Genomic DNA, 27,381 nt, shown 5'->3' on the forward strand with positions numbered 1-27,381 from the left:
CTGTCCGTGCTGCTATAAACTGCAGTGGCCTGGGTTGTGCGCCCCTCCGCAGCGCTCCCAGTCCTGCCTCCAGGTCGGGGCACGTCTCTGCCCTTTGTGCTTCTAAAACCGCCAGCTGCTCCCAGTTCGCATGTGCGACCCCGCCACTCTGGGTTTCCGCCTTGGGGGCTGCCCTAAAGTCCTTACCCTGCCACCTCGGGTCTGCGAGTCTGTGCCCGGTCCCCAGCGAGTGAGGCTGTCGCTCACCGGTGGTGTAGGATCCCCACGGCCAGGCTCCCTCCTGCTGCCGTTTATCCTCCAAAATCTGCCTGCAGAATCACGGCTCCCTGCTTCGTACCTCGAAACCAACCGCCTGCGATATTCTGTTTGTAGAGATCCAGATCTTACATCTCAGGCTGGTTTCATGGGTGCTCAGAGTGTAGATATCCAGCTCAATTCCGGGGACCAGTTTAAATAGGATCCCCTACTCCTCCACCATCTTTCCTTCCCCCTCCCATTCATACATCTTCTGGTCTATTATGTTACTTAATGTTCTGTGCCTCAGCTTCCACATTTGTAAAACTAGGAGAATAGTAGTACCCACTTCAGAAACTAAGCATGAGGATTAAATTAAGGGAGATGATGCTAGGGAGGGTTTTTTATTGTCTCTATCGCCTAGTGAGCACCTACACCTGTTCATTATTATCACTGCGTTACTGCAAACACATATTCGTTTGTGAAATAAAAATATAGTAATGAGGGGCGCCTGGGTGGCTCAGTCATTAAGCATCTGACTTCAGCTCAGGTCATGTTCCCAGGGTCCTGGGATCAAGCCCCACATCTGGCTCCCTGCTCGGCGGGGGGCCTGTTTCTCCCTCTCCCACTCCCCCTGCTTGTGTTCCCTCTCTTGCTATGTCTCTCTCTGTCAAATTAATAAATAAAAATCTTAAAATATATATATAGTAATGACGTTATAATAAGCTAAGGCATAAAAAACACAGCACAATTGTTTGACACATGGAGGTCCTCAAGACATTTTAGCTAATTTAACAAATGCATCATTCTCATTTATTGTGTATTTGCAAGTTTCCAGTCCCCATTCCAGATTTATATTTGTGTTAACATGTGAAACAATTGTGATCTATTTTTTTTCTAAGTAGGCTCCATGCCCAGCGTGGGAACCAACAGGGGGATTGAACTCACGACCCACCCCCCCAGATGGAGACCTGAACTGAGATCAAGAGTCGGATGTTTAACTGACTGAGCCACCCAGGTGGCCCTGTGATCTATTTTCTAAGTGATGTAACTGCACATATGAACACTGCTGGGGGTTTTTTCTCTTGTGCCCACTTTTTTTCTTTTTGCTAATTTTTATTTTTGAATAATCTTACATTTACAGAAAAGTTACAAAAATAGTTCAGAGTTCCCATGGTAATGAAAACATTTTGGAATGAGATAGAAGCAATGATTGCTAAACACACCAAATGTACTTTCATGCCACTGAATGTTACTTTAAAATGGCTCCTGGGTTTTACATATGTGTTTTGTGTCAACTGCATTACTAAAATCATACTAGTTCAGAGGTTTTCAGCTGCCAATTCACTACCTGCAGCCAATCCATTATCTTCAAACAGTGAAAAATAGTTGTGTTTTCCATACTTAAAGTCCCTTATGTCTTTTTCTCCTTGAATTGCTTTAGTTGTAATTTCCAAGGTGTTGATAAACAACGGCCGAAATAGTAGACTTTCTTTTTTCTTTTTTTTTTTGTCTTTCCAATTGTCATAAATTTTTTTTCTTCCAAGATTTTATTTAAATTCAAGATAGTTAATATATAGTGTAGTTTTGGTTTCAGGAGTAGAATTAAGTGATTCATCACTTACATATAACACCCAGTGCTCATTCCATCAAGTGCCCTCCTTAATGCCCATCACTCATCTAGCCCATCCCCCACCCACCTCCCTCCAGCAACCCTCAGTTTGTTCTGTATAGTTAAGAGTCTCTCATGGCTTGCCTTCCTCTCCATTTTCATCGTATTTATTTTTCCTTCCTTTCCCCCATATTCATCACTGTTTTGTTTCTTAAATTCCACATATGAGTGAAATCATATTTGTCTTTGTCTGACTGACTTATTTTGCTTAGTAGCATAATACCCTTTAGTTCCATCCATGTTGTTGCAAATGTCAAGATTTCATTCTTTTTTACTTTTTATATTCTAATTTTTTGTGTGGCACATTTTATCATTAAGAATTTTTTTCAACTTATGGCCCAGTTATTGATCTTTTCTTCTCTTATTTCTCTTCTCTTCTCTTATTTCTAGACTTTTTATTCGGAGAGAACTACTTTCAAAGATTATATATCTTCATATATAAATTTATATCATCTATGTTTTTTATTTATTTTATTCTGATAGATTGTATGGTCTCTTGCTCCACACCTAATATTAAACATTGAAATTTATTAGGGAATGTAGGTACCTGGCTCGCTTAGTCACTAGAGCATGCGACTCTTGATCTTGGGGGCGTGAGTTCAAGCCTCATATTGGGTGTAGAGCTTACTTTAAAAAAAAAAAAAGCAAATATTAGAATCACTAAATTGTACATCTAAAACTAATATTACACTGTATGTTAAGTAACTGGAATTTAAATTAAAACTTTTTTAAAAAGAAATTTATTAGGGAATACAGAAATCAGATTTAACATTATTTTTTCTTGTCTTTTTTTTTAAAGATTTTATTTATTTGACAGAAAGAGACACAGTGAGAGAAGGAACACAAGTAGGGGGAGTGGGAGAGGGAGAAGCAGGCCTCCCCCTGAGCAGGGAGCCCGATGTGGGGCTCGATCCCAGGACCCTGGGATCATGACCTGAGCCGAAGGCAGACACTTAATGACTGAGCCACCCGAGTGCCCCTTTTTCTTAATTGTTAATCATGAAACACTTATGCCTTTAAAATACCCTCTAAGGTATCTAGGAATAAAAAAATGTAAGTTAAGTTGATTAAAAATATTTTTATATATCCTAAATTACGGTGAACATCTTATAAAATTACAAAACTCCAGGATTATACTTTTGAAAGAAATGAAGAACAACTCTTACTATAAACTTGAACAGTATTGAATTTCATACCCATGCAAAAAGACCTAAAGATAAGTAGGTGTTGTAAATTGATATTATTTGGAGAAAGTATGTAAATATTATAGAAAAACTTAAAATTATTAATAAAATCCAAAAATGCACATAGTTGATAAATACAAAAAAATCAAAATCCTTCCTAATATAATAGCAATATCAGAGATATAATTTGGGAGAATATCATTGTTAATGACATTAAACCTAAAATACATTAAAATACTGTATAGAAATCCTGCCATCTGGGACACCATGAATGAACTTGGAGGCCATTTTGCTAAGTGAAATAAGCCAGACACAGAAGTACAAATACTGCATGATTCCACTTACATAAAGTATGTAAAATCATCAAAGTCACAGAAGCAGAGAATAGGATGTTGGTTGTCCATGGCTGAGAAGAGAGGTAATAGGGAATTGTTGCTCAACGGGTATAAAGTTTCTGTTGTGCGGGTTGAATAATTTATAGAGATCTGGTGTATAACATACTAGGTATAGTTAATAATACAGGATAGTACACCTTAAAATATGTTAGGAGGATAAATTGTGAGTATTCTTACCACACACACACACACAAAAAACCACTCAGAAGGAAACTTTGGGAAGTGGCAGATATGCTTGTTACCTTGATTGTAGCAATGATACCACAGGCGAAGTCATATGCACAAACTTACCAACATGTATATATCAGATATGTGCAATTTTTTGTAATCAACTATACTTTGATAAGGCTAGAAATAAAAGATGAACTTATGTGAAGACAAACAATATTTAGAAAGTCTAGGACACTATAATCGACAGATGAATGGATAAAGAAGATGTGGTATACATATACAATGGAATATTGCTCAGCCATAAAAGAAAGAATATAATCTTGCCATTTGCAACAACGTGGATGGATCTAGAGGGTATCATGCTAGGTGAAATCAGTCAGTCAAAGAAAGACAAATGTTGTATGATTTCACTCAGATATGAACTTAAGAAACAATATAAGCAATCATAGGAGAGAAAAAGAGAGAGACAAACCAAGAAATAGACTCTTAACTCTAGAGAACAAACAGATGGATAGCAGAGGAGAGGTGGGCGGGGGTATGGGTGAAACAGGTGACAGGGATGAAAGAGGGCACTTGTGATGAGCACCAGGTGTTGTATGGAAGTGTTGAATCACTAAATTTTACAACCTGAAACTAATATTACACTGTGTGTGAACCAACTAGATTTTAAATAAAAACTAAAAACACACACAAACACACACACTAAAAAACAAAGAAAAAAAAAAGACAAACAAAAAAAGACTCTTAACTATAGAGGACAAACTGGTGGTTGGTGGGTGAGGGATGTGTGAAATAGGTAAAGGAGATTAGGGAGTACACTTACCATAATGAGAACTGAGATGTATAGAATTGTTGAATCACTATGTTGTACACCTGAAACTAATCTAAACCTGTACTTTAACTATACTGGAATTTAGAAAATAATTTTAAAAATTTATAAATAAATAAGTAAATAAGAAACTCTAGGACACTATATTTATAAATTCCATTTTTGCTGAATTTGTATAGGGACACAGATAATATAAATGAAATATAAATGATAATTAAAAATAATAATATTGGTAATTTTTTTAGCAGAAGGAACACCCAAGGTCCAGACGAGCTAAGATATAGAAATTACAGAAAGGCAGTACAATGAAAGAACCTTTCAAAGATTAGAAGATCTGCCTGGCATTAGGGAATTCCCCATTCCCACAAGCACTGAGCAGAAAGTGCAAGAGCAGACATCAGGGATGACTACGTAGAGATGCAGACAAGCATAGAGCAGAGCTCCTCAAACTTGGATGTGCATCAGAGTCCCCAGGAGGGCCTATCAAGGCACAGAGTGCTGGCTCCACACCTAGAGCATCTGATTCATTAGGTCAGGTGGGCCTGAAAATGTGCATTTCCAACAGGTTTCCAGGTGATGCTGATGACGCTAGTCAGGGACCACGATTTGAGAACCACTGACCTTAGAGACAATTTTTCCAGGTAGCGATGGTAACCACAATTTGTCAGCAAAGAAAGCCAATCATTAGTCAAATGAATGACTTCATGAATCCCCTGGGTTTGGATTAAGGAAATTTCTATCATTCTGGGGAATGCTTATTTGGAGTTAATCTTGTCTTGCTTTTCCCCTCCTTCTGGGCAAACCCAGTAGCCACATGGAAAGAGGAAACCAAACAGGAGTTGGGAATTTTCTCCTCCAGGGATTCACAGAGGACCTGGACCTGAAGGCTTTCTTCTTTGGGTTGTTTCTGTCCATGTATCTGGTCACATTCACTGGGAACCTGCTCATCATCCTGGCCATCTGCTCAGACTCCCACCTCCACACGCCCATGTACTTCTTCCTCTCCAACCTGTCCTTTGCTGATATCTGTTTCACCTCCACCACCATCCCCAAGATGCTCCAGAACATCCAGACTCACAGCAAAGCCATAACGTATGAAGGATGTCTCAGTCAGATATTTTTTTTCATTGTGTTTGGATGCCTGTACAATTTACTCCTGACCATGATGGCCTATGACCTCTTTGTGGCCATCTGTCAGCCCCTGCATTACTCGGTCATCATGAACCCCCAGTTCTGTGGGCTGCTGGCCCTGGGGTCCTGGTGCATCAGTGTCATGGGCTCCCTGTTGGAAACCTTGACCCTCTTGAGGCTGTCCTTCTGCACAGACATGGGAATCCCACACTTTTTTTGTGATCTTCCTGAAGTCCTGAAGCTTGCCTGTTCTGACACCCTAAACTTAGTGATGTATTTTGTGACTGTTGTCCCAGGTGTTTTTTCTCTCTCTGGGATTCTCTTTTCTTATTCTCAGATTTTCTCCTCCATCCTGAGAATTTCATCAGCCAGGGACAAGTACAAAGCCTTTTCCAGGTGTGGGTCTCACCTCTCGGTGGTCTCCTTGTTCTATGGCACAGGCCTTGGGGTCTACCTCAGTTCTGCAGCAACTTCATCCACTAGGATGAGTCTGGTGGCCTCGGTGATGTACACCATTGTCACTCCCATGCTGAACCCCTTCATCTACAGCTTGAGGAACAAGGACATGAAGGGGGCCCTGGGCACGCTCCTCAGGAGGGTGGTGCCTCTCAGCATTGGGACCATTACAGGATTCTCCTGAATAGCTAGGCACACAATACTGAGGACCACAAATCTTAGTTTCCTTCATGCAGTATTTTTATTTTTCCTAATTTTACATGTTTCCAAGCAAGAGTTGCCTTGGTTCTTCCCTGCCCTCTATTTTTCTTCATGTTCCATGGATTCCTTTTTTCATTTTGTAACTAGTCATTTTAACTTGATATTAATAGAACCTGCTATTTTCTCAGTAATCTTCAGTGATGGTTTGGATTTCTTAAAAAATAAATCAAATCTCATGTGTTTAATGGATATCATCAAGGTGATAGGATGTGTGCCTAACTGGGAAATGTTGCCCTGCAAACTCATTTAGAGAGATGTTTTCTGAGGTTATGTGAATGGAATCAAGTCAAAGATTTGCCTCCAAAACTGAGAAAATAAATTCCTTGTTTAAGCCACCCAGTCTATGGCACTTTGTCATGGCAGCCCTAGCAAACTAATATACCCTGCTCCCACAAGAAGCTTTCTGCAGACACAGACCATTGATTATGGGCTAGAGGCAGAAATTCTGGTTTGAGACTGGGATCCCAGGCAAAGCTCCCCAGAGTCAAATGTGGAGTAGGATGTTTTATAAGCTTCTTGCCTTTGCATGGACTTTTCCAATCTCTGACACAAATGTTTCCACGGTGACTGCAAATAAGTTAAAGAATTCTTGGATCCCTTCTTCCAAGTTCTCTCAATTGCGTATGCCCAAGGGTTCTCTTAGGATCCTAAATGATGGGGGAGGAGGCATCCCCAAACATACCTGTACTTGAAGGTCCCTTCCCCCTTGAGAGAGGTAGGCGCTCAAGTGAAGTTAATTTGATTTAGAAAAAGCTAATGTTTATGGTGAGCTATTGTGAATTGTTTAAGACTGATGAATCACAGACCTGTACCTCTGAAACAAATAATACATAGTAAGTTAAAAAAAAAAGAAGAAGAAGAAGAAGATAGTAGGAAAGGAAAAATGAAGGGGGGGAAATCGGAGAGGGCAATGAACCATGAGAGACTATGGACTCCAAGAAACAAACTGAGGCTTCTAGAGAGGAGGGGGGTGGGGGGATGGTTTAGCCTGGTGACGGGTATTAAGGAGGGCACATATTGAATGGAGCACTGGGTGTTATACACAAACAATGAATCATGGAACACTACATCAAAAACTAATGATGTAATGTATGGTGATTAACATAACATAATAAAATTTTTTAAAAATTTTTAATTAAAAAAAAAAAAGAAAAAGCTAATGTTGTGTTTCCCGGACAAAAGCGTTATAGAGTTGAGTTATACCCATGACATCTGGAATCATGTTACTCTCTATTTACTTGTGTTTTCCCCCAAGGTTTTATTAAGGTCTCATTTAATGTCCCACCTAGTTCATTAGGCTTGCCTGTGTAGTAAGGAGACACAGAGCTTCCTGGGGCCAGCATGCGGGTATCTGAGCCAACTGGTTTCAGGGGTCAAGAGTTGGGACTACAAGATGCAGCTACTCATCCCCATGGCGAGCTGCTTCCTCTATTCCCAGCCATGTGTGTACGAAGTAAAGGGTTAACTTGGAAGGCTAGGGGTACTCAAAGCCTGCATATTCCAGAGAAAGGACTTGCCCTTGACTGGCTCCTGGGAAATAATCCGAGTCCTTGGAATATCCTCCCTGATAAAAGTGTCTTTGTAACCTGGGGTCCTGAGCCATGCCAGGTCGTCTAGGCTGACAATGTAATATGTGGTGAATGACTGTTTTTGTTCACCTGGGGCCCTGGGCAATACTATATTCATTTGACTTCTGTGGGGGCTGAAGAATGAATAGTGAAGCACTCCATGCCTACAAGACAGACCCTCAATAAAAATCCTGGACACCAAGGCTCAGGTAAGCTTCCTTGGCTGGCAGTATTCATACGTGTTGTCACACATCATTGCTGAGAGAATTAAGGGCGTCCATGGGATTCCACAAAGAGGGGACAATTGGAAGCCCACATCTGGTGTCTTCTGGACCCTGCTCCAGGCAACTTTTGTCCTTGCAGATTTTAATCTGTATCCTTTCACTGCAGTAAGTCATAAATGTGAGCATTACAGCTTTTCCGAGTTCCACGAGTCCTTCTAGCAAATCACTGAAGGTCTTGGGGACCCCCAACACAGAGGTCATGAACATTGTTTTATTATAATAAATGGTGGTTTTCCTTTACCTCCTTCAATTCCACTGCTCTTTGAGAAAATAAATAACATGAGCTGACCGCTCAGCTTGTGGGACCTGAAGCTGCCCTTACCCCCAGTCCCAGTTTCCTCCCCGCCTTGCTCACTGCCCTCCACAAGTTCTCCCCATGCGTTCAGAGATAAATGGAGGCCTTCGACATCCTTTCGTTCCTGCTCCTTTATCTCGGTTTCCACCAAACAAGCCAGACAGAACATGTGTGTTCAGTGCACACTCATTCGGGCAGCAGGTCTTCCCTAGGAGCCCCCCACCCCAGCCCCATTCCCTCCTCTCTGGGAGGCAGAGCTGGGGGTCCCTCACATGGCACTCTCGTTGCCTCCCCGTCCCCTGGACGCCCCCTTCTCTTGTGCCATGAGTGACTTGTAGGGCTTCCCCAGGCTGGGGAGGGTGAGCTCGGCTTCCTGCAGCTCCAGCTCCCGCTGAGACAAATGCTCAATGACGGCTGCTCCAATAGAGTCCCCCAGGACATTGGTCATTGTGCGAAGTCGGTCACTGGGGAAGGGTGGGGAGAGAGAAGCCACGGTTAGCTGAGGTTTGAAGAGTTCATGGAGGAGAGGGTGCAGCAGGGTGGGGTTTCCTTGTGCCTGGGTGTTGGGACTCATGTTCTATCCACGACCACATAACCTCAAGCAGGTGCCTCCCCTTTGATGTCCTCAGCTTCCCCTCCTAACAGATGCAGGTTGGATCAACTCCGATAGGCTCACATGTTATCTTAGCAATGCAATTCTTTCTTTTTAAGGATGTAAACATCTGATAGAGAAAATTAGGGGTTGTGGGCTGAACAGCATACAGGATGAGGAAGATAACCACCGTGAGTAAATCAGGCCAGACTGGAGACTGTCTAAATGCGACTCAGGTCCACCTGACAGCTCCCAAATGGGAAGGAAAGTCCAGATTTTTTTAATGTAAACCTCCTGTTTTTCAAAGTTGAGAATTAAAAACATAAACCAACAATAACAAAAACTTGCAAGCTCTGTCCCACGGATCCGTCCCACGGATCGCCAGCTCTGTCCCACAGATCGCCTTTTTGTGACTTCTCCATAAAGCAGGTACAACAGCTGTTCAGGCTCATATGTAAAGCCCCCCTTGCTCATCTCCTCCCCATCCTACTTCCCAAGGTTAACTCTATGGAATTTGGGATCTACAGGCCATGGTTTGGAGTACTCTCCAAGGCTCCCCTTCTACTCTAAAATTCTAGAACTCTGTGTCCTTGCTGGAATGAGGGCCCATAGGCTGGGGGTCTCACAAGGAAAACAGGGGGTTTGAGGAAAGATAGCACCAGGGTCTGAAGAACACTCACAGGAACCAGTCCACAGCTATGATCAGCGTGATGTCTTCAGTGGGCAGGCCGACCGATGTGAGCACAATGACCATGGTGACCAGACCTGCCTGGGGGATCCCAGCAGCCCCAATGCTGGCTGCTGTCGCCGTGATACTGTACATGGACAAAGAACACAGGGAGGCAGGAGGTGGGAAGGAGAAGATGAGGAAGAGAGTGAGAAAGGGCACAACAGAAGGGAAGAGGTGGTTCCCTGGGACATCTTAAATTAAGTGCCTGAAAATAAAAAGCAGCCTTCAATAAATGTATTCTTTCAACCTATATTTATTGAGCATCTACTACATGCTAGACACCTAGCAGAAACTCCCTTAGAAGAAAACCCTGCCCAAACAGAGCTTACATTCTAGTAGGGGAGGCAGAGAATAAGGAAGATGAGGACTTAAAACATATACTAAGGCAGATGGTGCAACAGAGAAATGGTTAGGCCTGTGAAAGTCCAAACCATGCAATTTTAAATAAAATATTCAGGGAACACTCCCCTGAGCAGGTGACACTGGAGCAAAGACCTGAAGGAGGTGATATTTGCTGTTATATTTATAATGACCACATTGGAACCTCTGGGTGATGAGACCCAGGGATCCATCCTTCTTATAAGAGCCTCAGGTTCTTAGGACGCACCAGCCATACTTTGGAAAACACGGGGCAAAGGGATCTCCCACCATACCATGTGAGAGAAGATGGGACTGAAACATCTGGCAGCTTCCGATAGCCTCAGGTTGCAAAGTCTTACCTTTAGCCTCATTTGGCATGGGAGGCTGGGCTCTTCCCACATCCTCCCTCCAACATTCAAAGCCTCCCTTGACCTCAAGCTGAGGTTTCCTCCACCCCTAGCCAAGCTAATGACTTCTTAGGTCTCACCTGCTGGCAGATCCCCCCCAAGACCATCTCACCTGATGGTCGTTATCTGGCCCAGGTTAAGCTCATAGTTGTTGACTTGGGCGATGAAGATGGCAGCCAGGGCCTCATACAGGGCGGTCCCGTCCATGTTGACGGTGGCCCCCACGGGCAGCACGAACCTGGTGATGCGTCGGTCCACACCCAGGCCCTCCTCCAAGCAGCGGAAGGTGATGGGTAGTGTTGCAGAGCTAGGGGAGAGAGCCCTGGAGGCTGAGAACAGGGGGTGGCAGGGTGGGGCTGGAGCAGCCATGGACCGAAGGAGGGATTCTGCTGAGAACACTGGGAGACCAGGTGGGAGCCAGAGCAAGGGAGGATGGTGGGTGTATAACATTTCAGAGGATGGTAACTGTGCACAGGGAAGAAGGGCTCCTCATGATGCAAGAAGCACACAGCAATGGTGGTCCCCCAGGTTGAAGGTCTCTTTGACCCACTTAAAGCCAATAGTTTAAGGCTAATTACTAGACACTTGTTCATGCCACTAATGACCTTTCCACTCCCAGAAAAGAAGGGACTAGGGGTCTGCTGACCTCCCACACCCTCAGGGTTAAGAGAGAAGTATTACATGGACCCCTAATCCCCATTCCTGTAGCTCAGGGAGCAACCTCAGCTACACTAACCCTCCTGGTCTCTCCCCCCACCACTCCCCAGCAGGGGAAGAGCAACCTGATTGGTGAGTTTAGTTGAAGGAGTGGACATCTCACTTGGAGTTGGCCTGTCCACGAAACATGTGCTCTGCCTGGTCAGCTTGATGTCATGCAGTGAGAAGCCTGGCCCCACAGAGAAGGCATCTGGGGATCCAGCCCTGTGGTGATCAGGTGAGTTTCATTCTGGGCTACAATGGCACCAATCCTATTGGCCAAAGACCAAAAGGCACATTCTCCAGGCAGCATTATGAGTAATAACAATAATATTATTCTTCCATCCAGTTGGCTCTTGTGATACTTCTCAAACTGTTTTGAATTTGGATGATGGGGAAAAGGGAAGCTCTTTATTAACCCCATAAAACCACAAAAAAAAAAAAAAAAAAAGGAGAAAAAAGCCAAGTGAGCTCCCAGAGACCATCTCAAGGGGAAATGAGACTCTGAGCTAGAAAATGAGAGAATATGGGGCATGTTGGAACCTTAGTCCTAACCTCAAAATTGGCAGCTGGTTCTCCTCCATATAAAACAGAGAAAAAGAAAATGTGGAAAACAGGTCAGGAGAGCCAGCCCGGGACAAAGATCGGCACCCAGGTGTCAACTGACCTACAGACCTTCACGAGCCACTGACATTACCGCACAGCTCAGACAAGGTTCAGTAGGGGGAGGAGGGGCAGGACTCCTAGGAGAGCCTGTGAACCACAGCGAACCTCAGAAAAGTACCGGGGATGAGGGATGAAGCCATACCTGGAAGACGTGCCCATGGCAGTGATGAGGGCCTGCAGCATACCCCCGATGAAGGGGAAGGGGTTCCGGTGGGTGATGAGGAAGTAGATGAGGGGCAGGACACCACCAGCATGGAGGAACAAGCCCACAATGACGGTCAGGGTGTACATGCCCAGCTGACCCCCCAGGACGGCCATGTCCTCCATCTCTAGGATCTTCCCAGCGATCAGGAACAGGATGCCCACAGGTGCGTACCTAGGCCAAGCCAGACACCTGTCAGAGCTCCCTCATGACTTCCCCTAGAGCTCAGAGCTGGCATTCCCAAGCCTTTACCCATATAAGCCCCTGGAGCCAGACAGCGCCCACCGTACAGCACCCTACTCTGCCCCAACCTTCCCCACACTGACAAACAGGGACGGACCCCACAAACATATCCCACTGCCTCTTCCTGCTCACCCACAGTTCACACCCAGAACAGCAGGGAAAAGTTCCTACAACTCCAGGGCATACAATCTTGTAAGGTCTCTCTTCCCTCCACTCCACCATTCAAGTCCCTCCCCAAATAGTCCCTGTCTTCGGGACTCTTTCCCTAGACATGGCCCAGACGTTCCCTATCACTGGCCTTCAAACTTCCCTTATTCACCACCTCCAACTCTGTTTGCTCTAAATGTGTAACCTCGATGCCCCTATTCTCTTTTCTGTAAGTGCATATTCTCACTCACTCACCGGCCCTGAGCTATTTCACCTGAATTTCCCCCAGACAACCCAAACCACGCATCTTATCAAATCATCTACTTATTTAACCACTTTCTTGAGCACTTACTCTGCTCCAGTCACACAGTCCCTGCCCCTGTGGCGCCTACATTCTAATGGGGGAAACACGCAGTTTACATAGAAATGCCTAATTAAAAACTTCGGGTGGTGAGAACTGCAAAACAGAGCCCCTGAGTGGGGCTGCATCAGCATGCATGGTCAGGGAGGGCCTCCCTGGAGCCCTGACATTCACGCAGAGGCCTACATGATGAGAAGGGACACATCTATCTGAGGGGGAAGCATTGCAGGCACCGTGCAAAGACCCTGAAATAAGCATGAGCTACAAGTGCTGAAGGAGCATAGAGCAGACCAGTGTGGCTGCAGCGGCGAGTGAGAGGAGACAGAAGTGAGTTCATCAGGGGCTCACCTGTGCTCCCCACAAACCAGCGCATCTTAGTCTTGCAAGTTCCTGCCAGTGGTGCCTTCTTTCACCCATCACCAGGCTTCAGGTTTTACTCCTCTCTCTTTAGAAACTGAAGTCTACGCTTGGTTGTTCTCATGGTAGAGGCATTGGAGGAGGTAGGGACCTCTTGGGAAATTGGTACAATAGCTTGGGTCAGAAATGATGAGACCCACCCTGAGGTGGTGGGAAGGAGGATGTGGGGCACTTTTCTGGCCACATCTGTATTCCCCTGGGCTCAGCTGGGCTCAAGGTGAGACCCAATGGGAGGTTGCTGAGTTGTCTCCCAGTCTAGACCTACCTCTATGACTGCTCTGTGAACCCCCTCCCCAGCTCCCTCATCTTCATCCTTCCTCTTCATCCCCCACAAAATTCCTCAACCCTAGGTCAATCGCACGGGGCTTCTTTCCTTCTACACTCACCCAGCCAGCACATCTGGATAAACTCTGCCAATAACACCACTATAAATTTATGGTTTCCAATTCCGTCGAGCTTCCATCTTGTCAGTCTTTTTGCCTATCCTTGATAAGCTCCCCCCTCACATTCCACTCAGCTGCTTTTCCAAGCTTTAAACTTGGCCTCTAACCCCCTACACAACTTTCTAATTATTGGGGATTATGGACAAAGTCTCCCCCAGTCTGGCACTAGACAGTCTTGTTAATATCTTGCACCACCACTCCCAACTTACCCTGTGCTCCCACCTCCCTGAACTCCCCACCATTCTACAGCCAACTCAGGCTCTTGCAGGATTTGCATGTTCTCTTCCCCCTGCTTGAAGGGCCTCTCTCCTCTTCCCATCCTATTGGGTTCCCACTTGCCTTTCAAGACCCAACTACGAGGTGACCTTTTCCATAACTCCCTCTTCACCTTCCCAGGCAGAGTTCACTGCATATCCCTCCCTTGGCTGCTCACTTCTCCAAGTTCCCAACTCTTTTTGAATGTCCCTTTGCTCTAGAACCTTCCACCTTGTATTGCATTTATCTAGTGTCTGTCTGTCTCCTCCAAGACTTCATAAGCTTCTTGGGGATAGGGATTGAATTCAGTGTATCCCTGTGTTCCAGACAAAGTTAGCCCAGAAAAATGTCTGCTGAATGAGTGAAGGAATTGGTAAAGGAATAGAGAATGGTGAAATGGATGCACACATGCATCAACTAAGGAATAACTAGTGAGTGGATAAACGAATAAGAAAATGAGCAAATGAGACACAAATGAATGGGTGAGTGAATGAATGAGTGTGTTAAGTGAATGAATGCAGGGAATACATGAGGGAGCGAATGGAATAACTAATGCGGAGATAAATGAGTGGGCCAAAGAATGAGCTTGAATGAATACATGGCGGGGTGGATAAATCAATCAGTCAATCAATCACTGGCTTCATTAATGCATGGATGAGTCTGTGAATGAGTTTATGAGTGAATGTATGAATGAGCAAATTAACCAATACATAAATGAATGACTTCGGCCAAATGGTCCCAATGGCCCCTTGAGCAGCTGCCCCACAGCCTGACTTCCCAGTCCCGGCTCCACCCTTCCCATGTGCCGTCACCTGCCAGCCCCGTCAAAGCCCAGCACTTACCAGATAATGATGCCCACCATCCTCATAATAGCCTCATTGAGGCTGTCGAAGAAATCCCGCAGGACTCGGCCCTTGTGTTTCATACCACCGATGACCAGCCCAAAGGCCACAGAGAAGACCACGAGGCCCAGGGCATTGATGCCATTGGCTGAGCCAGGCACAGGGACAGTCTCCTCGAAGCTGAGTACCTCCTGCAGGGTGCCCAAGGCCCAGGTGACATTTTCCAGGAGGCTAGTTCCGTTGTCCATTGAGGATGGGGGAGGCATGGAGGTGCCCGGCTCAGATCCATTCTCTGTCCTCACTATGGTCCTGGTTACCAACCTCGTGCTATACTGCGTCTTGAACTGAAATATGGAGAGATCGGGACCAAAATCAATTCATCAGAATCTCCTGAAGAAGTTTATTTAGAACACCAACTCCTGGTTGCCACCCATGGAGAGTCTTATTCAGAGGACTTGACCAATGCATAGAAGAACGAGTGAAGGAATACATGAATGAAGGAGTGAGCAACCAATGCGTGGCAGAATGAGTATAGATTCTGCATTTTTCAAAGCTCCCTGCTCAAACATATTTGGGGGCCTCTCTCTTCAACCATCTATGGCGAGATGCCCTGGTTCCTCCTTCAGCACCATCCCAGGCAGCTCTTGGCCTAAGTCATTTTCTGTTATCCTCCCTTGATCATTCCACCAATGCGAGGTACATTCTTTCTCCCAGACTCTTCCAAAAACCCCTGCCCATTGCTCTGGCGGGCCCTTCTTCCCATCCCTCACCCCGGGACCACTCGCTTGGCAGCAAGTTCCCCCCACCCTCCAAACCTCCTTGACCACACTGTGCACTTCCCCTGACCTGTTTGAAGCAAGCCTCCACCAGGTTGGGCGGAAACATATTTCTGCAGAAAAACATCAGAGGAAGGGAGGTGGTTAGACCTTGGGAAGGAGTCCAGGGTGATAATAGTTAAGAATAATAGCAACAGTACTAACCGTAATAATGGCAGCCAACAAGTGAATGCTTACTCTAGACCGGGTACTGAGCTAAGTGCTTACCTACATATATGAGCTAAACACTACAATAACTCTAGAAGTGAGCACTACTGAGATCCCCACTTTATGCACAAAGAAACCAATGCACAGAGAACTTATGGAAGTTACGCAAAGCTGCACAGCTCATAAGGGGTACAGATGGGCCTCAAATCCAGGCCTCTCTGAGCCCTTCCATAGAACCCTATGCTACCTCGCAGACTTCAATTCACACACATGTGTCAGTGATGCCTCAAAAAACACAGATAACTTGTGGACCTTAGATCTGGGTTTCCCCCAAGTCAATGACTAGGGGAGAACCTGGCAAGCCTTGATTCTGGCTGGCAAAATCTTGCTTCTTTAAAAGAATCATTCATCCTCCAGTGGAGCTTGAGAACATCAAACACCATTGCTCTGAGCCCATCTCAAGATGCAGCTAAAACTTCCAGAGTCTAAGGGCCAAAAGATCGTACCCTAGGAGTCAGCTACTCTCAGAGAATTTGTGCAAGGCTCCAGGGCAGAAAATGGGTACCAATAAACTAGGTTCAACTTGGGTGTTGCATTTCCAGGCTGAGTCAGCCTGTCCCCTTTGTCTCTCCTTGAGTGTGGCTTCTTGCATCTAGGGCCAGAGTTCCCATCAAAATTAGAAAGGGCGTCACCTGACCAGGTCCATGAAGGCATCAGCTGTGGGGATGGTCTCAATGCGGCCTTCGCGGTGCAGCCCCTCCTTGGAGCCCTTCCCAGGATGGATGATGGTGACCATGAGGATGCCAATGAAGACAGCAATGACCGTGGTCACCATGTAGTACACAGCTGCCCGCATCCCCATCCGCCCTGTTGCCTTGTTATCCAGGGATGCCATACCTGGAGGACAGGTGATGCAGCCCTGAGCAGTGCCATCTGCACCCCACCACCCACTGTCCCATCCATCAGCTCTACTTCCCTCATACCACCAGCTCAACAAGCATTCCACCAAGCATCTCCTCCTTCTGTGCCCCACCCCAGCGCCCACACTGCCATCCTTTGACCCCTCTCATCATTCTTCTACCCCTATTCTAGTTTCCATATACACCTTCCACCCCATCCTTTATCCCAAGCCCCACTTCACCTACCTTCCCTCTACTTCAAGCCAAACTTTTCAACTCCCACCCCATCCTCCATTTATGCCTACGTTACCCAATGGCGTCACCTTCATTCCACTCTTCATCCTGCTATTGACCCCAAGATTAGATCTCCCTCCAGCCCAACTCACTGTACACTATCTGTGATAGATACTTCTTTTGGTGCTCCAGCCAAAGCTCTTTACCAGGCTAACACACCTGCCCTTCAGCTGCTGCGTTGGGTGATAATAGTTAAGAATAATAGCAACAGTACCAACCGTAATAATGGCAGCCAACAAGTGAATGCTTACTCTAGACTGGGTACTGAGCTAAGTGCTTACCTACATATATGATCTAAACACTACATACCCCATGGAAGACCTAAAGCCAAAGGCTGCCTGGTACAGGGATTCAAAAGGCCAGCTCCTTTGACTTGGGTGAGGGCAGAGTTGGGAAGAACAATTCTGTAGCATTACTCCTGCTCCAGAGCCCTCCATGGGATAAGGCTGAGAAGCCAGCCTTCTGAATCCACATCTCAGCTTAGATTCTTTCCCTGCCTTATCTTGCTCCCCTCACTTCCTCATGGGTCTCTCTTGAATAGTATCCCTTGATATAACACTTGTGCAAATAACCCCATCTTAGGCTCTGCTTCTGCAAAACCCAACCCAAGAAACCACTTTTTCAGGCCTTTATCTTCATCCCTGTCCCCAAATCTGGAGATTGCAAATCAACCACTTAGGCGCCAAATCTGGCCCCTTGCCTGTTTTTGTAAATAAAGTTTTATTGGAACACAAGCACACCCATTTGTTTACAGATGAGTCTGCAGCTGTTCCATAGGAGAACTGAGTAGTTACAACCAAAATGGTATGGCCCCCAATGTTGAAAATGTTTACTATCTGGCCCTTTACAGAAAAAAATTTGCTGACCTCTGCATAACCCATCCCTATTTCTACCCCAGCCCCCACCCACCATCCTGTCACCTCCAATACCTTCATCCACATCCCACCCCCTGACCATTGATGCCATTCTATCTTCCTTGGCTGCCCTATCACAGCCTTTCTTTCACCTTTGGATGATGGTAAGCTCCTGGCAGGCTGGTATTTTATCTACACGGAAAAGCATGGTAGAGTTACTGAGATAAGTGGCATATGTCATATGGAATCTGGAACCTGGTCTGATGAAGACCTGGGCTTTGGCCAAGAACTCGGGGCTAGGTGCAGGCTTCGTGTTTGAGGTCCTAAGATAGGGAGGTGATCCCATGCTTGCGATAGCTTTGGCTCCAGGTTTGAGCTGGGGCTCCGGGATGGGTCTCGGAGGCCAACACTGGCCTGGGCTCTCTCACCTGTGACCAGGCTGGAGACAATGAGTGGCAGCACCAGCATCTGCAGCATCCTCATGAGAAGCTCTCCGGGGAAAGAGAAGTACTTGATCTGGCGGTAGGTAAGCTGGTACGGGCGCAGGGCAAAGGCCAGGCTGACCCCTAGGACCAAAAGGAGGGCTCTGTGGAGTGGTTCGGGTCACCGATGGGTGGTGGCAAGTGCTCTTGCAGGTGAGAATGAGTGGGCGGAGTGACGATGTGCGCGTGCAGGGCATTTCTCCGGGGTCCCCGCCCCCCAGCCAGCTCACCAATGACCACAGCGCTGACGGTCAGCAGGATGAAGGCGTTCCGGCGCAGGAAGCGCAGCACGTGCTCACGGGTCATGGTTTGTAGGCGCAGGCGCGTGCGCAGCGCTCTCTGCTGCAGGCTCTCCTGCAGCCGCTGCAGCCAGCCCACGCGGCCCAGCCGCTGGCCGCTCTCCCGCAGGAACAGGCTGTTCCCGTGGCTGCTCATGGTCTATCTGCGGGGGACAGAGGGGCCTTCTGGTAAGGGACAAGACAGAGGGCGGCTGTGGGGGCAGGGGAAAGGGCGGAGGAAGCTGGCGAGGAACTCCGAGAATCCAGACAGGGGAGGGGCAATGTCCACCTGTTGGGGTGAGGCTGTGCTGGGACACCTGAGAACACTGCTTGGGGTTGAGAGGTTGCCTCTTGGCAGAAAAGGGTCCAGATCTCCAGAATCCGTTCCCGGACATGACGCTCTTGCCATTCCCTGACTCCAGAGCCCTCCCTACTTCATATCCTCACAAGCAACTGGGGGCTGTCCCAGCTCACAAACCAAACTGGCCGGCCTTTGCTCAGCGCCAACTGGACATGCAGAGCCCCAGACAAGGCACCCTGGGTTTAGCCCCCCAAATTAATACGGTTTGCTGTTTGGCCTGGTGGTGTTGACAAGTGGCCTTTCCACAACGACAAAATCAGCAGGTGCCTGGTACACAGTGAGTACCCAATAAATACAAGTGCCCTGCATGAGTGCTCAGGTGAGCGGAGCGGCTGGAGGTGGGATCCCTTGGGAAGGAAATGGTGACAATCCTTGACCCCAGTGACTCTTCAGGGTCCATCTTTGAAGGGAAATGTGATGTTCAGAATCTCTCTGGGTGTTTCCCAAACTGCAGACTTTTGTGTCTCCTCTATATTTGACCGCATTCCTGTAACCTTATTTACTTATTTAAATAAATATATCTTGGGGGCGCCTGGGTGGCTCAGTTGGTTAAGCGACTGCCTTCGGCTCAGGTCGTGATCCTGGAGTCCTGGGATCGAGTCCCACATCGGGCTCCCTGCTCAGCGGGGGGTCTGCTTCTCCCTCTGACCCTGTTCCCTCTCTTGCTGTCTCTCATTCCCTCTCTCTCAAATATATATATATATATATATATATATATATATATATCTTAAATGGAAAAAAGATCATTACTTGAAATGCAAATTATATTTTAATACACATTAAATGAAATGTATGTAAAAATAAAAACCTGCCTATCCTTTATCAACTAAACACCTTACATGTATCAGGCAGCTTGGAAATGTGACTTTCATGGGCCAGAGGAACTTTTATTTTTGTGGACTCCTTCCTCCATTAAAATATATACATATATATATTAAAATATTAAATTATATTTTTACAACTGAATTGTTATAAAAATGAATATAGTATTTTGGAACTAGATAGAGGGAATGGTTGCACAACATTGAGAATGCACTAAATGCCACTGACACCACTTTAAAATGGTTGGGTTTCTGTTATGTGAATTTCACCTAACCTTATACATTCAACCATTTTCTTTGATCTAAAAGTGTAGTTCTTTCTTCTGATTTAAAAAAAAAAAATGAAAACAAAAAATAAAATAAAATAATAAGTTAAAACATTTCTGTGGATCCCTAAAAGTATCATGGGCCCTGGGCACTGGACATCCTATTCTTTTTTTTTTTTTTTTTTTTTAAGATTTTATTTCTTTATTTGACAGAGAGAGACACAGTGAGAGAGGGAACACAAGCAGGGGGAGTGGGAGAGGGAGAAGCAGGCCTCCCGCGGAGCAGGGAGCCCGACGTGGGGCTCGATCCCAGGACCCTGGGATCATGACCTGAGCCGAAGGCAGACGCTTAACGACTGAGCCACCCAGGCGCCCCTGGACATCCTATTCTTGAATGATAGGCAGCCTGGCCTGCAATGATCTCACAGCAAAAAAAAAAAAAAAAAAGTGTGACAGTGCCCACATTCCAGGCATCCTGGGAATACTGTTGACCCTGTAGATTTACTCGGGGGGCAAACGGCTGACCACCAGGGGTGGCATTACCCAGGATCCCTTGCCTGCTGGCTCCCTTTTGGTCTATCCAGAAGCAGCAGCAGAACGGCCAATGGGAGGAGCATTCCTCCTGCCACACCTCTGTTTGGCCGTGGTTGTGTTCCTCTGCCTAAGGCCACAGCTCCTGTCAATCCTCTGTATCTATTGGCCATTTGGATGTCTTCTCTGAAAAAATGTCTATTTAGTTCCTCTGTCCATTTGTTAATCAGATTGTTGTTGTTGTTGTTGTTATTGAGTTGTAGGAGTTCTTTATATATTTAGGATTTTAACCTCTTATCTGATACATGGTTTACAAAAAATGTCTCCCATTCTGTAGGTTCCTTTTCATTTTGTTGTTTCCTTTACTGTTGTTTCCTTTACATGTATCTTATCTGATACATGGTTTACAAAAAATGTCTCCCATTCTGTAGGTTCCTTTTCATTTTGTTGTTTCCTTTACTGTGCAGAGGGTTTTTAGTGTGAAATGGTCCCACTTGTTTATTTTTGCTTTTGTTTATGCTTTTGGTGTTATATGCAAAAAATCATTGCCAAGACAAATGTCAAGGAGCAGAATTCTTCCCTACTTTGTCTTCTAGGGGTTTTATGGTATCAGGACTTATGTTTAAGGCTCAGATCCATTCCAAGTTAATTTTTCTGAGTAGTGGAAGATAGGGGTCCAACTTCATTTTTTTTATTATGTTCAGTTAGCCACTGTGTAGTACATCATTAGTTTTTGATGTAGTGTTCAATGATTCAATAGTTGCATATAACACCCAGTGCTCGTCACCAATTTCATTTTTCCGTATGTGTTATTCGGTTTTCCCAACACCTGTTGAAGAGACTATCCTTTCCCCATTGGGTGTTCTTGGCTCCCCTGACCGGATAGAGGTGCTATTGCTACAATGACAACCGTATTACAATATATAAATGTATCAAAGCAACATGGTACAGACCTTAAACTTATACAATGTTATATATCAAATATGTTTCAACTAAAAAATCCTTTGTTGCAGCCAAGGCTCTGGCCCTGTCCTGCTCCCTCCCTGCCTCCCTCCTGGTCCCTTCCCCTCCCCCCACCCCCACTCTTGCTGGTCCCTGAGTGTTACTACATCAACCTTACTGGTTTCCCTTAACTTTGCTCACATCCTTGTAAATAGTCCTTAACTTAAGCTCTTTCCAATTCTGCTTTTTGAGTGTGTTGTTTCCCGACAAATACACTGGATTTATCTGGCTCTTAGAAAAAACTCTCCAAGCCAAAGGAAGGCAGTCAATATTGTCCCTGTGCTGAACTTCACCCAGGTCAGGGCTGGGAGTCTGGGAATCTGGGAGACGTCTCAGTTCCACCAATAGGTAGATCCTTGGAATTTTTTTTTTCTACCACTGGTTGTGCAGTGACTTTTCTGGGGTCACTGTCTTCCTTGCCCTTTTCTGATCCCCCCATATCCAAAAGATGGGACACCTGCCTCAACTTTTCAGGGCCTGCTTCCTCCAGGTCCAAGCCCCCATTGTCAATGCCAAACCCCAGTTGGGGTCCTGCTCCAAATGGGTCCATCACTTTGAAACCATAGTGCTGCTTCGCACCTGGCTGTGAAAAATCCCAGACGTGGGACCACAAACTATACAGGAAACTCCTAATTCCTCCCTCTCTCCAGAATGTATGTTCCCAGTCACCAAGCAGTAGCACAGAATTACCCGTGGGTCCCAAGGGAATGTTCAGCTGAGATCCGAACTAGGCACAGAAGGTCCAGAACTAGTTTTGTCTCCTTCCTTTCCCTTCCTTACAAGAAGTAGCACATAATAGTGCAGGAATGGACAAACCGTAGTCCGACGGCCAAGTCCGGCCCACTGCTTGCTTTTATAAATAGTTTTATTGGCACAGAGCCACATTCATTTCTTACGTGTTGTCTACGGCTACTTTCATACTACAACAGCTGAGCTGGGGTGTTGGGACAGAGATTATATGGGTCGCAATACAACCTCTCAGGCCCTTTACTGACAAAATTTGCTAGCCCCTGGCCTAACAGAAGAGCATACCTGAGCTCTTAATTTCAAATCTCCCTCCACCTTGCTGGTCACTTTCTGTGCGGCTTAGATGGCCCAATTCACATGACGCTTAGAACAGTGCCTGGTGGGCACAAAATAGATGTCAACTGTGGTTGGTAAAAAGCAGAAACCCAACAGACACACAGGTGAGGGTAGAGACAAACACTGAACCCTGGGTTCTCTCTTTTCCAGTTTCTCCTGGTCCTAGGCATTCTCTTGACCCTGTTTCTGAGGCTTGCTGCTCGGGAAGTGGCCCTTTCTAGTGTCCCCAGTCTCTGCAGGAGTTGAGGATGTGTCTCCCACCTGGTTCCCCCAACCTCCAGACTCTCAGATGTGATGAGATGTGCCGGCCACCCCACCCTTGGAGCCAAAGGAAAGAAAGGAAGGGCTCCTAACATCCTAAAACTGAAGCAAGCTTGGTTAGCAAATGTATGCTTCCTATACATTTTATCTCAGCACTCTGCTAGCCAGAGGAGTGAGCAGGGGAAGGAAAGGGAGGAGAGAAATCACATACATCACATATCACACACACCTTCAAACACACAGCCTCACACACCTTTGTGTGCAACTGACACAAATACAACCGCACACACAGCCACACACACACAACTCTTCAGACACACAAGCCCACACACCCCTTCCAGACCCTGAACAATTCCCCTTCCGAAATGAAACTCCATACAGAAAGGACCGTAGTGTTGCCACACACACACACACACACACACACACACACACACACACACACACCTTGGGACTCCAGACACAAAACTTCAGACATTCAAATTCCTTCCCACATTTAAACATCCAGCCCACACACCTCTTTAGGAAGGAAAGCCCACTCATAAATTCAGCGTCCCTCGCACACACCACCACCACCACCCCACACACAACTTCCCACCCAGCACCGGTGCCGCGGTGGCCAAAGTCTCGGTCACAATCAGGTCTGGCCGGAGTTGGAGAAATAAACACCCTGATAGGGAGCGGAACCGAGCCCTGGAAATGGAGGAAGCGTCACGCACAGAGATGGAAACCTGCCCACGAATTGAGGCCACGGACAGAGGGATGGGGAGGAGGGAGACGGGCAGTGAGAGCTCGGGTAATAGCTAAGGTGGTAGGAAACTCACCAGGGCGACCTGATGAGCGGCGGCGACCATGCTGAGGGGCAGCTGAGACAAAGGCGGCCGAGAGCTGGGAACGCGGACGCAGGGGCCCCCCACCCGCCTGACCCCAGGGTGGGCCAAGCCCGCCTCGGATCCCGCCCGCCCCGACCCCAGAGCCCGTGGCCGAGCGGAGCCGCGCTGTCCCCACTCACCTGCGCCCGGAGTGGCGGGGGCGGCCTGCCCGCGCCTCGGCCTGTGCGCTGCGCCCGGAGGCAGGTGCCGGAGCCCGGCGAAGCGCCCGGCCGGAGCAGCGGGGACCCGCCAGGGATGGCGCCGCGCTGGCACGGGGACCGGACGGCGGAGGCACGGGCGCTGAGCCGGGACGCGCTGTGCAGCGGGTGGGATCCGGGCTGGCCCTGCGCTCACGTGGGTGCGGGGGCGCGGGGCGGCCGGGGGGAGAGGGCGGGATCCCCTCCGGGATGCCCCGCGCCTCCCCCGCGCCGAGCCCAGGCTCTGCCGCCGCGTGGGAGGAAGGGCAAGGCGCGGGTGGGGAGGGAGGGGGATCCTGGGCTGGGCGAGGTGGGTGGCCTCACCCGCGTCCCGCCTCCGCCCCCGCCCTGGAGCCGCGCCTCCGAGCCCCCGCCTCCCGCGCCTCCCCGGGCCCCCAGAGGTCCGAACGTCCCCGGAGAGCGTCGGGACTGGCTCTGGTACCGCTGGGCCGGGGCCCGCATCCCCCCGAGGAGGTCTGGGCCAGACGCGGGGGCCAGCCTCCAGGTGCCCCCGGCAGCCACGTGGGCTCCGCTGCCCCGCTTCTCCCTTCGGGTGCACAGCCGGGCCTTGGCCTTTCGGCCGCTGTGTGCCCTTGGGCCAGCCCCTCTCCCTCTCTGAGCCTGGCCTTACTGGAACAACGGAGATGACTTGGCCGACCCCACAGAAAATTAAAGCTGAGAAAAATTAAGTGCCTGAGTGTGGAAATGCTGCGAGCCGCGTGAAGCATCGTACAAATGGGAGACGAATAATTCCTGTACTGTTGTAATTAATATTATTCTTCGCTGTCTTTAGAGTACACCCGGCAAAGTTGATCCTGCGTTTCTTCTCAAATGACACCAATTTGGTCGATTTCAACCTCCCCCGCCTCTCCTGAAAGCTAACTGCCATTTTCAAGAGCTGAGGGCGCAGCCGCACAGATCATAAAAATCAGTATACGTTTGTTACTGGTGGTGTTGTTACCGAACAGCTGTTGATGGCAACTTCCTAGTCTAGGCAGGCTCTTTTGTTTATAGTTAATCTACACGCCCCACTGAAGTAGATACCACTACCCCCATTTGATGAGGGGACAGGCACTCAGAGAGGTTCAGTAACTTTCCCAAAGTCACACAGGCAGGGAGCAACCACCTCGGTTCCAACTCTTTATACTACCTGGACTCTCCTCCTTGACAGTACTCCCCGCCCCCCAGATAGGTGGTTCTCAAACTTAGCTGTACCTTAGAATCACCAGGGGAACTTTTTTAAAATTCTGATGCCCAAGTGGCACCCTAGACCAATCACATCAGTGTCCCTGGGTGTGGGGATCAGGCATCAGTGTGTTTTCATGCTCCCTGAGTGATTTCAGTGTGTGGCTAAGGTTGAGCCCCTGCCCTAGATGTCAGGTTCTCCTGGGCCACACCAGCAACTCCTCCCTGAAACCTCCCACCCTCTCTTTTTCTGTCACTGGCTGTGCATTAAGATTCTGCACCGTTTCTTAGCCTGAGCCTAGAGCTCTTAGCTCTTGCAGTCATTCACTCCACAAATATTTAGTATGTGTCTACAGTGGGCTAGGCTGTGCTAGAAGCCAGGGATTGAGCAGGGAAGACGACAGAGCTCCCCTTGCTCTTTTACACAAAATAATATGTAAATAATAAGTAAATCGGAGCAGTTCTGAAATGATTGGTTCTCAGAACCCCTTTACAATTTTTTTAAATTTTTTTTTTTTGAGAGAGCGTGAGGGGGGAAGCAGAGGAAGAGAGAGAATCTTAAGCAGGATCCATGCTCAGTGCAGAGCTCAAGGTGGGGCTCAATCTCACAACCCTGAGATCACAACCCTGAGATCATGACCCTGAGATCACAACCTAAGCCGAAATCACGAGTTGGTCGCTTAACCAACTGAGCCACCCAGGTGCCCCTTTTTTTTTTCACACTTTTAACAATTAGAATGGATCCTCCAAAACTCAAAACCCCAGTCTAATCATGACTTTAAAAGATCAAATTCCAATAGAGGGGCATCCTACGATAACTGGACTAGTACTCCTCAAAACGGCCAAGCCATCAAACACAAGGAAAGTCTGAGACACCATCACAGCAAAAAGTAGACTCCTGTAAAGTTAGTCCCACAGGGGCTCCCAGAACAGAAAAGGGATGTTAGGGGGGAAACTGAGGACATTTCCGCAGAGTGTGGACTTTAGTAATAATGTGTTAATATTGGCTCCTTAATTGAAATAAATGTATCATACTTATAGAAGAGAGAGGAAATTATTGTGGGGGGGCGGGATATGAGAACTCTCTACCATGTTTTCAATTTTTCTGTAAATCTGAAACTCTTCTAAGAAACTGTGTCTGGGGCGCCTGGGTGGCTCAGTCGTTGGGTATCTGCCTTCGGCTCAGGTCATGATCCCAGGCCTCGGGATCGAGCCCCACGTCGGGCTCCCTGCTTGGCAGGAAGCCTGCTTCTCCCTCTCCCACTCCCCTGCTTGTATTCCTGCTCTCGCTATCTCTCTCTCTCAAATAAATAAATAAAATCTTTAAAAGAAGAAAGAAAGAAAGAAAGAAGCTGTGTCTGTTGATTAAAAAGATCATGGGACACTGAAAAGCTTTCATCTGTGGATTATACTTATTGATCTTTACTGTATTAGAAGTTAAGACTGGGAAAGCTTTTAAAATATTTACTTATTCATATTAACCTAAAAATAAACTCATTATATGTTAATTTAAATAGCATATTCTATGAAAAATAACTTTATTTTCCAAAACAAGAAAAAACTGAGAAGACAAGCAACGTTTTAAACGTTTGCAAATTGCTTTCGCATCTCACTTAATAGGAAGAAAGCGGAATTCTCATACAGTGGATCTTTATTATGTGAGGATTCCATATTTAAGAGTTCACCCACTCACTTAAACTTTTGTATAACTCCAAAATCAATACTTGTGGCACTTTGTGGCCATCAGTAGACATGCTCAGAGAGATGTGAAATTTGAACTGGCTGGCATGCACATTCCCAGCTGACGCTGAACAGGGCTGTCCTCTGCCCTCACGTTTCAGATGCCATGCAGTAAAAGATGTCCTTTTCACGGTCTGTTTAGTGCCATGTTTTTTGCATTTGTGTGCTCTTTGTTGATTTTGCTGTTTAAAATGGCCTCAGGCATAATGCTGAGTACGGTCTAGGGTTGGTTAGCACAGGAAGGCTGTGGTGTGCCTCACTGAGAAAAGTATGCTAGATGAGCTTCACTCAGGCATGGGTTACAGTGCTGCTGGTTGTGAATTCAATGTTAATGAAGCAACAGTGTATGTTAAATGAGGTGTCTTTACATAGAAACACACATAAAACAGAGTTAAGCATTGGCTGGTGAATGATTGGTTATAAAAAATGTGACC

The 27,381-nt window shown here is 46.9% G+C and overlaps 2 protein-coding genes across 4 annotated transcripts; one reads left to right on the forward strand and one right to left on the reverse strand.

The window, feature by feature from the left end:
- Positions 1 to 4,784: 4,784 nt before the first annotated feature.
- On the forward strand, positions 4,785 to 7,131 carry LOC116636986 (olfactory receptor 7C2-like). The gene has a single exon (XM_032412164.1). It carries the CDS (start codon positions 5,300 to 5,302, stop codon positions 6,254 to 6,256), a length of 957 nt encoding a protein of 318 aa, XP_032268055.1. The 5' UTR covers positions 4,785 to 5,299; the 3' UTR covers positions 6,257 to 7,131.
- A 374-nt stretch (positions 7,132 to 7,505) lies between these two features.
- Positions 7,506 to 24,747, reverse strand: SLC1A6 (solute carrier family 1 member 6). 3 transcript variants are annotated; one of them, XM_032412283.1, is made up of 10 exons: positions 23,966 to 24,742; positions 18,584 to 18,795; positions 18,300 to 18,437; positions 16,517 to 16,721; positions 15,688 to 15,730; positions 14,842 to 15,185; positions 12,074 to 12,307; positions 10,682 to 10,876; positions 9,753 to 9,887; positions 7,506 to 8,944 (listed from the first exon to the last, which is right to left on the reverse strand). In XM_032412283.1, the coding sequence occupies exons 2-10, from the start codon at positions 18,786 to 18,788 to the stop codon at positions 8,749 to 8,751; spliced, it is 1,695 nt and encodes a 564-aa protein (XP_032268174.1). In that variant the 5' UTR covers positions 18,789 to 18,795; positions 23,966 to 24,742; the 3' UTR covers positions 7,506 to 8,748. The 3 variants fall into 3 exon arrangements, with proteins under 3 accessions (XP_032268174.1, XP_032268175.1, XP_032268176.1); XM_032412284.1 differs by lacking the exon at positions 23,966 to 24,742 and adding an exon at positions 23,778 to 23,830; XM_032412285.1 differs by lacking the exons at positions 7,506 to 8,944; positions 9,753 to 9,887; positions 10,682 to 10,876; positions 12,074 to 12,307 and having other exon boundaries at positions 14,838 to 15,185; positions 23,966 to 24,747.
- Between the last annotated feature and the right edge of the window lie 2,634 nt (positions 24,748 to 27,381).

Source organism: Phoca vitulina, unplaced genomic scaffold, assembly GCF_004348235.1.
Source record: "Phoca vitulina isolate PV1807 unplaced genomic scaffold, GSC_HSeal_1.0 scaffold13, whole genome shotgun sequence".
Taxonomy (NCBI): Eukaryota; Metazoa; Chordata; class Mammalia; order Carnivora; family Phocidae; genus Phoca; species Phoca vitulina.

Coding starts and splice junctions, on each gene's coding strand:
- LOC116636986 (XM_032412164.1), top strand. CDS start 5,300: ATGGAAAGAGGAAACCAAACAGGAGTTGGGAATTTTCTCCTCCAGGGA.
- SLC1A6 (XM_032412283.1), bottom strand. CDS start 18,788: ATGAGCAGCCACGGGAACAGCCTGTTCCTGCGGGAGAGCGGCCAGCGG. Junction 18,438..18,583: donor CGTCAGCGCTGTGGTCATTG/GTGAGCTGGCTG, acceptor TTTTGGTCCTAG/GGGTCAGCCTGGCCTTTGCC. Junction 16,722..18,299: donor TGTCTCCAGCCTGGTCACAG/GTGAGAGAGCCC, acceptor CCTGTCCTCCAG/GTATGGCATCCCTGGATAAC.